Genomic DNA, 14135 nt, shown 5'->3' with positions numbered 1-14135 from the left:
ATGAAATATTTGCCAAAACATGTGTGGCTCCAGCTGTGATTGAGTCAGTGCAAACACCTTGTAACTAAGACCTAAAGGCTAGTGCTACAGGTGATTTTGAGCATGGCTTGAGCTTGGAGAAAGGGCACTCTCTGTCCACATCCCTCATAGGTATGACAGTCATTTCCCCTCACACATATTACACAACCTAAATAATACAAGGTCACACTGTTTGTCTGGACTGTCAGGTTATGAGCCTTACATCATTAATTCAATGTACATGCTTATCACCCCACTGTATGTAAAGTTGTCTACAGCTAGAGAAAATTACTACTTTGAACTATTTAATATATTTAATACATCAATCACTCCTTCCCACCCCATCTCAATGCATATATACCAAAGGTGGACTATCCAACACTCAAAAATACTCATCTTATTGCTTTATTTGATATCAAAACAAGAGGAACATTTAATTACATCTATGAAAACTGGATACCACTCACACTCAATTGTGATTCAAAAATATTTGCTAAATGCATACCACATTGTTTAAAACGTCTTATCTAATATTATCAATTCACCATAATCTTATGTTTGACAGAAACAATAAAATGCAAAGAAATACATTTTTCAAGAGAATATCATTATGCTAAGAGGGATTTCACAGGTTTGCACTTTGTCACATTTGATGAATGTGTCTGTGTGCATTGATATTACATACATGCAATTTTGTGTGTGCGAGTGTGTGTGTCTGTGACCTTTTCAATAGACGTGGTAAAGAGGTCCATGGAACTCGACCAAAACAATGGAAACTCCATGGAAACGCGTGGGGGAATGATGCCTAGGGAAAAGATCCAGAATCTCCTCATTGCCCACTAGCAAAATTAGCCTACATTTAGGCTATTGTTTATGTGTGTTTCACACTATGTTGAGGTAAAAATCTGAGAATAATGCTGGTATGGATGTCAACCCGAATACATGTTGATGTCATCATCACCAAGAAACTGCATTACAGTTAAAAACTGACTTTGACTACCACCATCGATTTCTATATGCTAGCTATTCTATATGAATGGAAGTGAGCGTTTAGCAGTCACTTCTTCCAAACCTGAAAAGGGACTATTTCTAAATGTTATGCTGCGAAAACAGACAAATATATCCAAATCAGACTTTAGTAACCACATTCTGGGCATGTTACAATACCTAAAAAAAAGACGATTTGACAAATATCTATATTGTTAGAACAGATTTGTTGAATGTGCGTCCTTTTATCCCCCACGGTCTGCGTTCCATTGACTTCATTACCACATCTATTAGCATTCAACACTTTAGTTTATCAGAGATGATCAGTCCTGGTGATCAGGGAGATAGAGAGAGATACAACCACAAGAACAGAGAGGCTACTGCCAAGCCATTGAGTAGAGGAGCCTTTGGGGATGATTGATGGAGGACTCGTACTTGTAGGAGATCTGGTGAGACAAACAGACAAAGACAGACGTTCATTCTCCAAAGAATAAGGTAGACATTTTAAAACCACTTGACTCTTGACTACCTACTTGGTAGTCTAATGTCATATCTTTTCGCTTACATAACCTGGCCTCACCTGGGGAAGAGGTAACAGTCGCGGATGCTGTCAATGCTGTGAGTCCTTGAACTTGTCAAAACGATCTCTCTGTACTCGTGATCTTTATTTATTACATTCTTTACCTCAGCCACCCTAAAAATCTCTGCTGGGGATATCAGCTGATCAATGCTTTCTGAGAAGCAAGTGTACTCATCAATGTTGACTACAGTGCAGGAAGTGATGTTGAAAAGGATCCCATTGTCTGAAATATCTTCCTCCGAGTTGGAACGTTTGGCCCTGGTTGAGGTAAACCTCCCAAACCGCACTTCTGACCCTACTTGTGCCTCATACTCTTGGTTTGAGCCACGAAACACAGTTTGGCACTTCTCTGTCTTCAAAAGCCTCATGGCATCCATTAGAAGGAAGTGGAGGGATTTGAACCGGAACTCTCTGTTATAGACATTGACATTCCCACCCTGAGTCTCCACTGCATTGTTGAAAATCTTTCTGAACACGTGTCCCCCATGTCCATAAGCCACCAATGCAGCCGTGTGTTGCTTGACGCCTCCCGGGATTAACTTCGTACACTGCTTTGCCCGCCAGGCAGAACTATACTCAATACTGCCTTTCAGTTCTTCTTCCAGCAGACCCCCTTCCACAACCTTCTTTAGCATCTGCACCCGACATCGAGTGTACTGGTCATCCACGGCATTAGGAACCATGTCCATTACCTTTGCCTGAGTCACCTGTAATAGTAAAGAGAATTGTTACCCTTTTTAATACAGGTAGTATCACAGTGTAACAATGTATAGGCACTCAACATTTTATGACAATGCAATTCTAATTTGCCAAGTTCAAATTCAAGCATTTGCATTAAGTACATCAAGGCCAGTTTCCCAGACCCAGAGTAAGGCTAGTTCTTGACAAAAAAAAACATGCTCAATGGAGAGTCCAGGAATAGGCTCATTCTGGATCTGGGAAACCGGCCCAGAAGTCTATCCTATCAGTATGGCTGGTTCAATCAGTGGTGTAAAGTACTTAAGTAAAAATACTTTAAAGTACTACTTAAGTCGTTTTTTGGGGTATCTGTACTTTACTATTTATATTTTTGACACCTTTTCTTTTACTTCACTACATTCCGATAGAAAATATTGTACTTTTTACTCCATACATTTTCACTGACAAACAAAAGTACATTTTGAATGCTTAGCAGGACAGGAAAATTGTGAAATTCACACACTTATCAAGAGAACATGTGGTCATCCCTACTGGCTATGGTCAGGCGGACTCACTAAACAGAAATGCATCTTTTGCAAATAATGTCTGAGTGTTGGAGTGTGCCCCTGGCTATACGTACATTTTAAAACAAGAAAATGGTGCCTGTTTTGCTTAACCTGTTAGGGCTAGGGGGCAGTATTGACACGGCCGGATAAAAAACGTACCCGATTTAATCTGGTTACTACTCCTGCCCAGTAACTAGAATATGCATATAATTATTGGCTTTGGATAGAAAACACCCTAAAGTTTCTAAAACTGTTTGAATGGTGTCTGTGAGTATAACAGAACTCATATGGCAGGCCAAAACCTGAGAAGATTTCATGCAGGAAGTGGCCTGTCTGACAAGGTGTTGTTCTTCTTGTCTCTGTTTATTGAAGACTGAGGATCTTAGCTGTAACGTGACACTTCTTACGGCTCCCATAGGCTCTCAGAGCCCGGGAAAAAGCTGAACGATGTCGAGGCAGCCTCTGGCTGAAACACATTATCGCCTTTGCCAAGTGGCCAATAAGAGGACAATAGGCTTAGGCTCGTGCCCGAGTTGACCCCATGCTTTATTTTCTTTCGTCTGTTTACCTAATTGCAGATTCCCGGTCGGAATATTATCGCTTTTTTTACGAGAAAAATGGCATAAAAATTTATTTTAAACAGCGGTTGACATGCTTCGAAGTACGGTAATGAAATATTTCGATTTTTTTTTGTCACGAAATGCACCGTGCGCGTGAATCCCTTATTTACACTTCGGATAGTGTCTTGAACGCACGAACAAAACGCCGCTGTTGGAACATAACTATGGATTATTTTGGACCAAACAAACATTTGTTATTGAAGTAGAAGTCCTGGGAGTGCATTCTGACGAAGAACACCAAAAGTAATCAAACTTTTCTAATAGTAAATCGGAGTTTGGTGAAGGCTAAACTTGCTGGGTGTCTAAATAGCTAGCCCTGTGATGCCGGGCTATCTACTTAGAATATTGCAAAATTTGCTTTCACCAAAAAGCTATTTTAAAATCGGACATATCGAGTGCATAGAGGAGTTCTGTATCTATAATTCTTAAAATAATTGTTATGCTTTTTGTGAACGTTTATCGTGAGTAATTTAGTAAATTGTTAGTAAATTCGCCGGAAGTTTGCGGGGGGTATGCTAGTTCTGAACGTCACATGCTAATGTAAAAAGCTGGTTTTTGATATAAATATGAACTTGATTGAACAAAACATGCATGTATTGTATAACATAATGTCCTAGGTGTGTCATCTGATGAAGATCATCAAAGGTTAGTGCTGCATTTAGCTGTCTTCTGGGTTTTTGTGACATTATATGCTAGCTTGAAAAATGGGTGTCTGATTATTTCTGGCTGGTACTCTGCTGACATAATCTAATGTTTTGCTTTCGTTGTAAAGCCTTTTTGAAATCGGACAGTGTGGTTAGATTAACGAGAGTCTTGTCTTTAAATAGCTGTAAAATAGTCATATGTTTGAGAAATTGAAGTAATAGCATTTCTAAGGTATTTGAAAATCGCGCCACAGGATTCAACTGGCTGTTACGTAGGTGGGACGAATTCGTCCCGCTGGTCCTAGAGAGGTTAAAGGCACAGTCAACTTAGTGTATGTAAACTCCTGACCCACTGCAATTGTGATACACTGAATTATAAGAAAATAATCTGTCTGTAAACAATTGTTGGAAAAATGACTTGTGTCATGCACAAAGTAGATGTCCTAACCGACTTGCCAAAGCTATAGTTTGTTAACAAGAAATTTGTGGAGTGGTTGAAAAAACAGTTTTAATGACTCCAACCTAAGTGTATGTAAACTTCCGACTTCAACTGTACATAGGCATACAGAGGCCCATTATCAGCAACCATCACTCCTGTGTTCCAATGGCACGTTGTGTTAGCTAATCCAAGTTTATCATTTTAACCTCTCTTGGGGATGTGGCACCTTACCGTCCCACCCACGGGACACACTATTCAACACCCAGTGAAAAATCAGAGCGCCAAATTCAAAACAACAAAATGTCATAAATCAAAGTTCTCAAACATACGACTATTTTACACCATTTTAAAGGTACAGTTCTCCTTAACCTGTTAGGGCTAGGGGGCAGCATTTGCACGTCTGGATAAAAAAAATGTACCCCATTTAATCTGGTTACTAATCCTACCCAGTAACTAGAATATGCATATACTTATTATATATGGATAGAAAACACTCTAAAGTTTCTAAAACTGTTTGAATGGTGTCTGTGAGTATAACAGAACTCATTTGGCAGGCAAAACCCTGAGACATTTTCTGACAGGAAGTGGATACCTGATGTGTTGTATTGACTTTAAACCTATCCCATTGAAAAACACAGGGGCTGAGGAATATTTTGGCACTTCCTATTGCTTCCACTAGATGTCACCAGCCTTTACAAAGTGTTTTGAGTCTTCTGGAGGGAGATCTGACCGAACAAGAGCCATGGAACGATGATGTCCCATTAGACACCTGGCGCGCGAGTTCATGTTGGGTACCCTCGTTCCAATACGTTATAAAAGAGTATGCATTCGTCCACCTTGAATATTATTCATGTTCTGGTTAAAAAGGCCCTAATGATTTATGCTATACAACGTTTGACATGTTTGAACGAACGGAAATATATTTTTTTCCCCTCGTTCATGACGAGAAGTCCGGCTGGCTTAGATCATGTGCTAACAAGACGGAGATTTTTGGACATAAATGAGCTTTTTGAACAAAACTACATTCGTTATGGACCTGTGATACCTGGAAGTGACATCTGATGAAGAGAATCAAAGGTAATGGATTATTTACATAGTATTTTCGATTTTAGATCTCCCCAACATGACGTCTAGTCTGTATCGCAACGCGTATTTTTCTGGGCGCAGTGCTCAGATTATTGCAAAGTGTGATTTCCCAGTAAGGTTATTTTTAAATCTGGCAAGTTGATTGCGTTCAAGAGATGTAAATCTATAATTCTTTAAATGACAATATAATATTTTACCAATGTTTTCTAATTTTAATTATTTAATTTGTGACGCTGACTTGACTGCCGGTTATTGGAGGGAAACGATTTCCTCAACATCAATGCCATAGTAAAACGCTGTTTTTGGATATAAATATGAACTTGATAGAACTAAAAATGCATGCATTGTCTAACATAATGTCCTAGGAGTGTCATCTGATGGAGATTGTAAAAGGTTAGTGCATCATTTTAGCTGGTTTTATGGTTTTGGTGACCCTGTCTTTGACTTGACAAAACATTACACACAACTCTTGTAAATGTACTGTCCTAACATACTCTAAATTTATGCTTTCGCCGTAAAACCTTTTTGAAATTGTAAAACGTGGTTAGATTAAGGAGATGTTTATCTTTCAAATGGTGTAAAATAGTTGTATTTTTGAAAAATTTGAATTTTGACATTTATTTGGATTCAAATTTGCCGCTCTTGAAATGCACCTGCTGTTGATGGAGTGCACCACGGGTGGCACGCTAGCGTCCCACCTAGCCCATAGAGGTTAATGTAACCACATTGTCCGATTTCAAAAAGGCTTTACGGCGAAAGCATAAAGTTAGATTATGTTAGGACAGGTACAACACAAGAAAAACCACACAGCCATTTTCCAAGCAGGAGAGGGGTCAAAAATACCAGAAATGTAGCTAAAATGAATCACTAACCTTTGATGATCTTCATCAGATGACACTCCTAGGACTCAATGTTATACAATACATGTATGTTTTGTTCGGTAAAGTTCATATTTATATCCAAAAACAGCATTTTACATTGGCGAGTGATGTTCAGAAAATATTTTGCCTCCAATACTGCCGGTGAATCAGCACAACAATTTACAAAAATACTCATCATAAACGTTGATAAAATATTAAACTGTTATTCAAAGAATTTTAGATAACCATCTCCTTTATGCAACCGCTGTGACAGATTTCAAAAAAGCTTCACGGGGAAAGCACACTTTGCAATAATCTGAGTACGGCGCTCAGAAACATACACTAGGCAATACAGATACCCGCCATTTTGGAGTCATCTAAAATCATAAATAGCATTATAAATATTCACTTACCTTTGATGATCTTCATCAGAAGGTACATCCAGGAATCCCAGGTCCACAATAAATGTTGTTTTGTTCGATAAAGTCCATAATTTATGTCCAAATACCTCCTTGTTGTTTGCGCGTTTAGTTAGCTACTCCAAATATAGGAAGCGCGCCCAAAATTACACAACGAAAAGTCAGAAAAAAGTTATATTTACGTTCATTGAAACATGTCAAACGTTGTATAGCATCAATCTTTAGGGCCTTATTAACATAAAACTTCAATAATATTCCAACCAGATGATTCCAATGTCTTGAAAAACGTTTTGGAACACAGCTACCGCTCACGTGAATGCGCGACAATGAACTCATGTCCTTTCCTGGGTCACCAACTTCCCGGCCTTCTTGTTCGCTCTCTGTTCACTGCAAAAGCCTGAAACTAGGTTCTAAAGACTGTTGACATCTAGTGGAAGCCTTAGGAAGTGCAAAATGAACCCTAAGTCAATGTGTGTTGGATAGGCAATGACTTGAAAAGACTACAAGCACCAGATTTCCCACTTCCTAGTTAGATTTTTCTCAGGTTTTTGCCTGCCATATGAGTTCTGTTATACTCAGAGACATCATTCAAACAGTTTTAGAAACTTCAGAGTGTTTTCTATCCAAATCTACTAATAATATGCATATTCTAGTTCCTGGGCCCGAGTAGTAGGCCGTTTAATTTGGGTAGGTTTTTCATCCGGCCGTGAAAATACTGCCCCCTACCCTAGAGAAGTTAAAAGGCTAATTGATCATTAGAAAACCCTTTTGCAATTATGTTAGCACAGCTGAAAACTGGTGTATGCTGATTAAAGAAGCAATAAAACTGGCCTTCTTTAGACTAGTTGAGTATCTGGAGCATCAGCATTTGTGGGTTCGATTACACGCTCAAAATGGCCAGAAACAAAGAACTTTCTTCTGAAACTCATCAGTCTATTCATGTTCTGAGAAATGAAGGCTATTTCATGCGAGAAATTGCCAAGAAACTGAAGATCTTGTACAATGCTGTGTACTACTCCCTTCACAGAACAGCGCAAACTGGCTCTAACCAGAATAGAAAGAGGAGTGGGAGGCACCGGTGCACAACTGAGCAAGAGGACAATTACATTACTGTCTAGTTTGAGAAACAGATGCCTCTCAAGTCCTCAACTGGCAGCTTCATTAAATAGTACCCGCAAAACACCAGTCTCAATGTCAACAGTGAAGAGGCGACACCGGGATGCTGGCCTTCTAGGCAGAGTTGCAAAGAAAAAGCCATATCTCAGACTGGCCAATAAAAAGAAAAGATGGGCAAAAGAACACAGACACTGGACAGAGGAAGATTGGAAAAAAAGTGTTATGAACATACAAATCCAACTTTGAGGTGTTCGGATCACAAAGAAGAACATTCGTGAGACTCAGAAAAAAAATAAAAGATGCTGGAGAAGTGCTTGACACCATCTGTCAAGCATGGTGGAGGCAATGTGATGGTCTGGGGGTGCTTTGGTAGTGGTAAAGTGGGAGATTTGTACAGGGTAAAGGGGATCTTGAAGAAGGAAGGCTATCACTCCATTTTGCAATGCCATGCCATACCCTGTGGACGGCACTTAATTGGAGCCAATTTCCTCCTACAACAGGACAATGACCCAAAGCACAGCTCCAAACTATGCAAGAACTATGTAGGGAAGAAGCAATCAGCTGGTATTGTGTCTATAATGGAGTGGCCAGCACAGTCACCGGATCTCAACCCTATTGAGCTATTGTGGGAGCAGCTTGACCGTATGGTACATAATAAGTGCCCATCAAGCCAATCCAACTTGTGGGAGGTGCTTCAGGAAGCATGGGGTGAAATCTCTTCAGATTATCTCAACAAATTGACAAATAGAGGTTTGTAAGGCTTTGTCTGCAAGGCTGTAAGTGCTGCAAATGGAGGATTCTTTGACAAAAGCAAAGTTTGAAGGACACAATTATTATTTCAATTAAAAATCATTATTTATAACCTTGTCAACGTCTTGACTATATTTCCTATTCATTTTGCAACTAATGTCATGTATGTTTTCATGGAAAACAAGGACATTTCTAAGTGACCCTGTCATAATTGTTGAAGCGTGTTGAATGGACCAAACTGCAGACGGAATGTGGATACTCATCTTTTTAATATATACGAGCAAAGCATCCACAGGAAAACCAATAACTACTAACAACAGGCTACGTACAAACAGACTAGCAGTGTTAGCACAACCACCCACAAACATACTCCTAAATATATGACTCCCAATCAGGAACAACGATCCCCAGCTGTTCCTGATCAGGAGTCACAAGACTAACACAGAAACAGACATACTAGACAACACATACAGACTTCTGCCACGTCCTGACCAAAATACTACACCACTACTCCCTCTGCTGGTCAGGACGTGACAGACCCCAAACTTTTGAATGGTAGAATATCTATACTTTTACTCAAGTATGACAATTGGGTACTTTTTCAACATCTGGGTTCAATCAATTCAATCTTATGACAAAAACGTGTTTGGTCAAACCTCTTACCCTGTGAGAGAGCGCAGCAAAGAGGATCAATATGAATATCTTCTCTCTCTGGCCCTGCATTTTCCCAGCAATGGCTGCCTTGTGTGTTCTGGTGACCAATGAATGAGGGATTAAGAGGAGATGGGACCGATCTGAGATGAGAAACAAAATGCAATTGAGAGTAAATTACATTGTGAGGTTATAAATTGCAAACAATAATATTAAACTTACACAGACACAATTTTACTGTATGTTTTACAACATTTAGGGGTCTTTCATCACAAAATGTCCAGGCAATGTTTAACTACACAACTACTGCCCCTTCTCACAGGTATTATTCTGAAAGTTGACGCATCTACTACATAGATATTTTCAGTGTGGTATGTTCCTAGACTCAAGTGTAAGTAGCCTACAGTTGTTTTAGTTGAGTAACTTCTACTATTAACGACTCAAACTATAGGCCTACTGTTATAAAAGGCCCTGAAACCTAACAAGCATAACATGGGACAATCAAAATAATACATGAAAGATAAGATTTGGAAACATAGCTTCAGAGTCATGTGGTGATCTAAATGTAATGAACAAACATACAGAGTCAGACTCTGGAAGTTAGACAGATAAGAGTTGTGTAACAATGGCACTGCATGGGGCTACACTATGCAATAGACATTTTACTAATCAGTTTTGGATTTTATCAGAGTAGATGGGAATGAAATAGAATTGACTGAGTTGTTCAACTGAGTCATGAATCGAGGCATCTCTATCTATGACACAGTCGGCCATTGATACCTTAATTGGGGAGCTCATAGTAATGGCTGGAACGGAATTAATGGAATGCTATCGAACACATCAAATACATGTTTTAATGCGTTTGATACCATTCCATTCACCGCATTCCAGCCATTATTATGAGCCGTCCTCCCCTCAGCAGCTTCCTGTGATGCTATGGCATTTCTGTATGCAACGTTCCACATTTGCATACTGATCATGGCCTGGTATGTAGCCCTTTAATACTCCAGGGTTTCACAAACTTGGTCCCCCCCCATGTGACATTGTTGTATACCCGGATATGCCATGACATTTCAAATGATTAATTTAATAAAAGTTCAATTCTTTAATGTAGTTTCTATGAAGTGCACGTGCGCCCCATAAAAAGACCAGTAGCCAACCAGAACCTTCAGGTGTGTAGCTTGTTGTTTATGTTGGCCAATCAAAGTGGCAAAGAGGCTCAATGTCAAGCAAGTGGAGTGAGAGTTCACTGATGCATTACATTACATTTAAGTCATTTAGCAGACGCTCTTAACCAGAGCGACTTACAAATTGGTGATTGACTCCGCTGTCCTGGCGTCGTGAGGGAGCATGTTCCACCATTGGGGTGCCAGAGCAGCGAACAGTTTTGACTGGGCTGAGCAGGAACTGTGCTTCCTCAGAGGTAGGGGGGCCAGCAGGCCAGAGGTGGATGAACGCAGTGCCCTTGTTTGGGTGTAGGGCCTGATCAGAGCCTGAAGGTATGGAGGTGCCGTTCCCTTCACAGCTCCATAGGCAATCACCATGGTCTTGTAGCGGATGCGAGCTTCAACTGGAAGCCAGTGGAGAGAGCGGAGGAGCGGGGTGACGTGAGAGAACTTGATGCAATGCAAGTTGGAAAAAAATATGGAAATAAAAGTTAACGAAATGAAAAGGAGTAGGCTACAATGAGTAGGCTGTTGTTTTATCTGAATTTGTTTGGGGAGAAAGCGAAGCATGTGGCCTCAATCACAGATGCCTTCAGAAAGGTTGACTTCTTCCAAATTTTGTTGTGTTACAGCCTGCATTTAAAATGTATTAAATTGCGATTTTTGGTCACTGGCCTACACACAATAACCCATAATGGCAAAGTGGAATTGTGTTTTTTGATTTAAAAAATAATAATAATTATACAAAATTAAAATAAATATTCAACCCTTTTGTTATGGCATGCCTAAATAACTTCAGGGGTAAAAATGTCCTTAACAAGTCATATAATAAGTTACATGGACTTTCTTTGTGTGCAATAATAGTGTTTAACATGATTTTTTTGTGACTACCTCGTCTCTGTATCCCACACATACAATTATCCCTCAGTCGAGCAGGAACGTTCAAACACAGATTCAACCACAAAGCAGGTGACACTTTTTTTTGTTGCATTGAAACACACAAAAAATCCCTGCTAGGGGGAAATGCAGGTTTTAACTAAATAAACAACAAAAATTATGATCTACATGATCAGTCTCTGTGTGTAAAATAAAAAGTGGTTAATGTGAACCTAACACCCAGCTAAAAAATGTAAAGAAAGCAATACAATGTTATTTGTTGCCTAGACTTTACTGCAAATGACACTTAAAAAAAAAAAAACCATTAATATTGCAGTTAGCCATGACAGCCTTTATAATAGAACGCTTGTGACCACACACATAAATGTTGCACTTGGGGAAAATAAACATCTTAAAATAGAAATAGAATGAAACAAACAGGCATTATATTTTTAGTATATTATAGTGGCTACTATAGACATCAATCAAATTCACAAGGCTACATGTGTGCAAAAATAAAATTCACTGAGTAAAAAAAGTATAATCCCCCTCACTCACACATGTTACTGTCAAATTCAACACAACAAAAACAATATCTTTGGGCTACACTGCACATTATTACATTGTACACTTTCTGCCTGTGGACATCTGTTCTACAATATGCCAGCAAAAGTGAGAAAGAGGATAAGTGTGTGGTGTTCCTTCCACATCTATAATGGCATCCAGTTTAAGCCAGGCCCAGCTCCAGCTACACTTGATCCCTGAATCCACTTGTTTAACCAGTAATGCCCCATTCTCACCTAATTCTCTCATTCTGAAAATTAACCACATAATGTAGAGGGAAAACATTTGTTAACAGATAGTGGTTAGTTCGTTAGTTAACTTGTTAACATTTCACACAGATTGCCAGGGTGCAGTAAGCAACTAGCGCGTTATAACTTGAGGACCGGTGTTGTGCCGAAAATCGAGTGAAGAGCAGAAATCTCAACTAGCAAGCAAGTCGCAGCAATGAAGAACGCGAATGGGGGAGAATTCTTCATTGCTGCGACTTGCTTGCTAGTTGAGATTTCTACTCTTCACTCCGTTGTCAGTTTAGCCTACATTTCACGGATCTTAGTGGCAGTTTTCGGTTTGACAATTTGTTTCAAGTGTATGTGGGGGTCCTAGCTTGTATGGCACCCTGGGCGAACCCGCCCTTCAGCGCCCGCAGTCGGGGGCGCCCCATGTCGCCCGTACCTCTATGTTTAATATAACACACATACATTAATTATTCATTTCGGTTGCCTATCCTGACGTGAAGTTTGTTCTATTGAAAGTATTTGACTCTGATGTGTGCCACAGAAAGTATTAGACTCTAGCCACAAAATTAAGGAAGTTAGAAGGGTGGGGAGAATTCTGGCAGGGGGGGATTTTCGGCACAACGGCAAGGAGTCGTATACCAGTTAATACTATAGCGAATTGGTTAGGTTACTAATGTTAGCTCACACGATGTTAGCTGTCTGACTTTATTAGCAAGCTAATTTTCACACCATCAACTCAATTATTTATCAGATAAGTTGGTTAATGTTGCTCAACATAAATTGGCTAATGTTGCCCAACATTTCTCTAGCTAGCTAATGGGTCCAGCTAGCAAGATACTTAACAGTGCTAATACTTGTTCACCACACTTGTTCCCTCACCTCAAACTTTCCAAAAGCCAGTAGTTTTTCGGTTACAGCTCATGAAGTACGCTTCATCACCTTCTCACCCCGGTCTCCGTGGTCAGGCTTCTCACCTAAAGTTACCTCTTCGTTATCGTTCAGGGGACGCGCTGCTGTAACTGACAAGCTGACTTTCCAGAGGCGCGCTGACGCTGTAAGTAGTAAATTGGTTGTCTCCTCTTTCTTCAGTAGCGTGCTGCGCTGCATTCTGCTGTTATGTATTGTAAACGATTGGCTGAGCCTTCGTCAGTAGTGAACACAAAGTGTTATGTTTGGGGAACATCCAATACAACACATTACTAAGTACCACTCTCCATATTTTAATGTTATGGGTATGCTTGTAATCATTAAGGACTGGGGAGTTTTTCAGGATTAAAAAGAAACGGAATGGAGCTAAGCAAAGGCTAAATCCTAGAGGAAAACCTGGTTCAGTCTGCTTTCCACGATACACTGGGAGATTAATTCACCTTTCAGCAGGACAATAAGCTAAAACACAAGGCCAAATCTACACTTGAGTTGCTTACCAAGAAGACAGTCAATATTCCTGAGTGGCCGAGTTACAGTTTTGATTTAAATCTACTTGAAAATCTATGGCAAGACCTTAAAATGGTTGTCTAGCAATGATCAACAACCAATTTGACAGAGCTTGAAGAATTTTGAAAAGAATAATGGGCAAATGTTGCACAATCCAGGTGTGGAAAGTAGAGGTCGACCGATTAATCGGAATGGCCGATTATTTAGGGCCGATTTCAAGTTTTCATAACAATCAGTAATCGGTATTTTTGGCCACCGATTTGCCGATTTAAAAAAGAAAATGTATAAATATTTTTTAACTAGGAAAGTCAGTTAAGAACACATTCTTATTTTCAATGACGGCCTAGGAACGGTGGGTTAACTGCCTTGTTCGGGGGCAGAACGACAGATTTTTACCTTGTCAGCTTGGGGATTCAATCTTGCAACTTTAGGGTTAACTAGTCCA

The 14135-nt window shown here is 39.7% G+C and overlaps 1 protein-coding gene across 1 annotated transcript; it reads right to left on the bottom strand.

The window, feature by feature from the left end:
* Nucleotides 1-407: 407 nt before the first annotated feature.
* Nucleotides 408-13350, bottom strand: LOC123742430 (T-cell ecto-ADP-ribosyltransferase 2). The gene is made up of 4 exons (XM_045716670.1): nucleotides 13136-13350; nucleotides 9427-9557; nucleotides 1586-2292; nucleotides 408-1451 (listed from the first exon to the last, which is right to left on the bottom strand). The coding sequence occupies exons 2-4, from the start codon at nucleotides 9484-9486 to the stop codon at nucleotides 1319-1321; spliced, it is 900 nt and encodes a 299-aa protein (XP_045572626.1). The 5' UTR covers nucleotides 9487-9557; nucleotides 13136-13350; the 3' UTR covers nucleotides 408-1318.
* Between the last annotated feature and the right edge of the window lie 785 nt (nucleotides 13351-14135).

Source organism: Salmo salar, chromosome ssa04, assembly GCF_905237065.1.
Source record: "Salmo salar chromosome ssa04, Ssal_v3.1, whole genome shotgun sequence".
Classification (NCBI taxonomy): Eukaryota; Metazoa; Chordata; class Actinopteri; order Salmoniformes; family Salmonidae; genus Salmo; species Salmo salar.
This window is presented reverse-complemented; position numbering and strand designations above follow the sequence as displayed.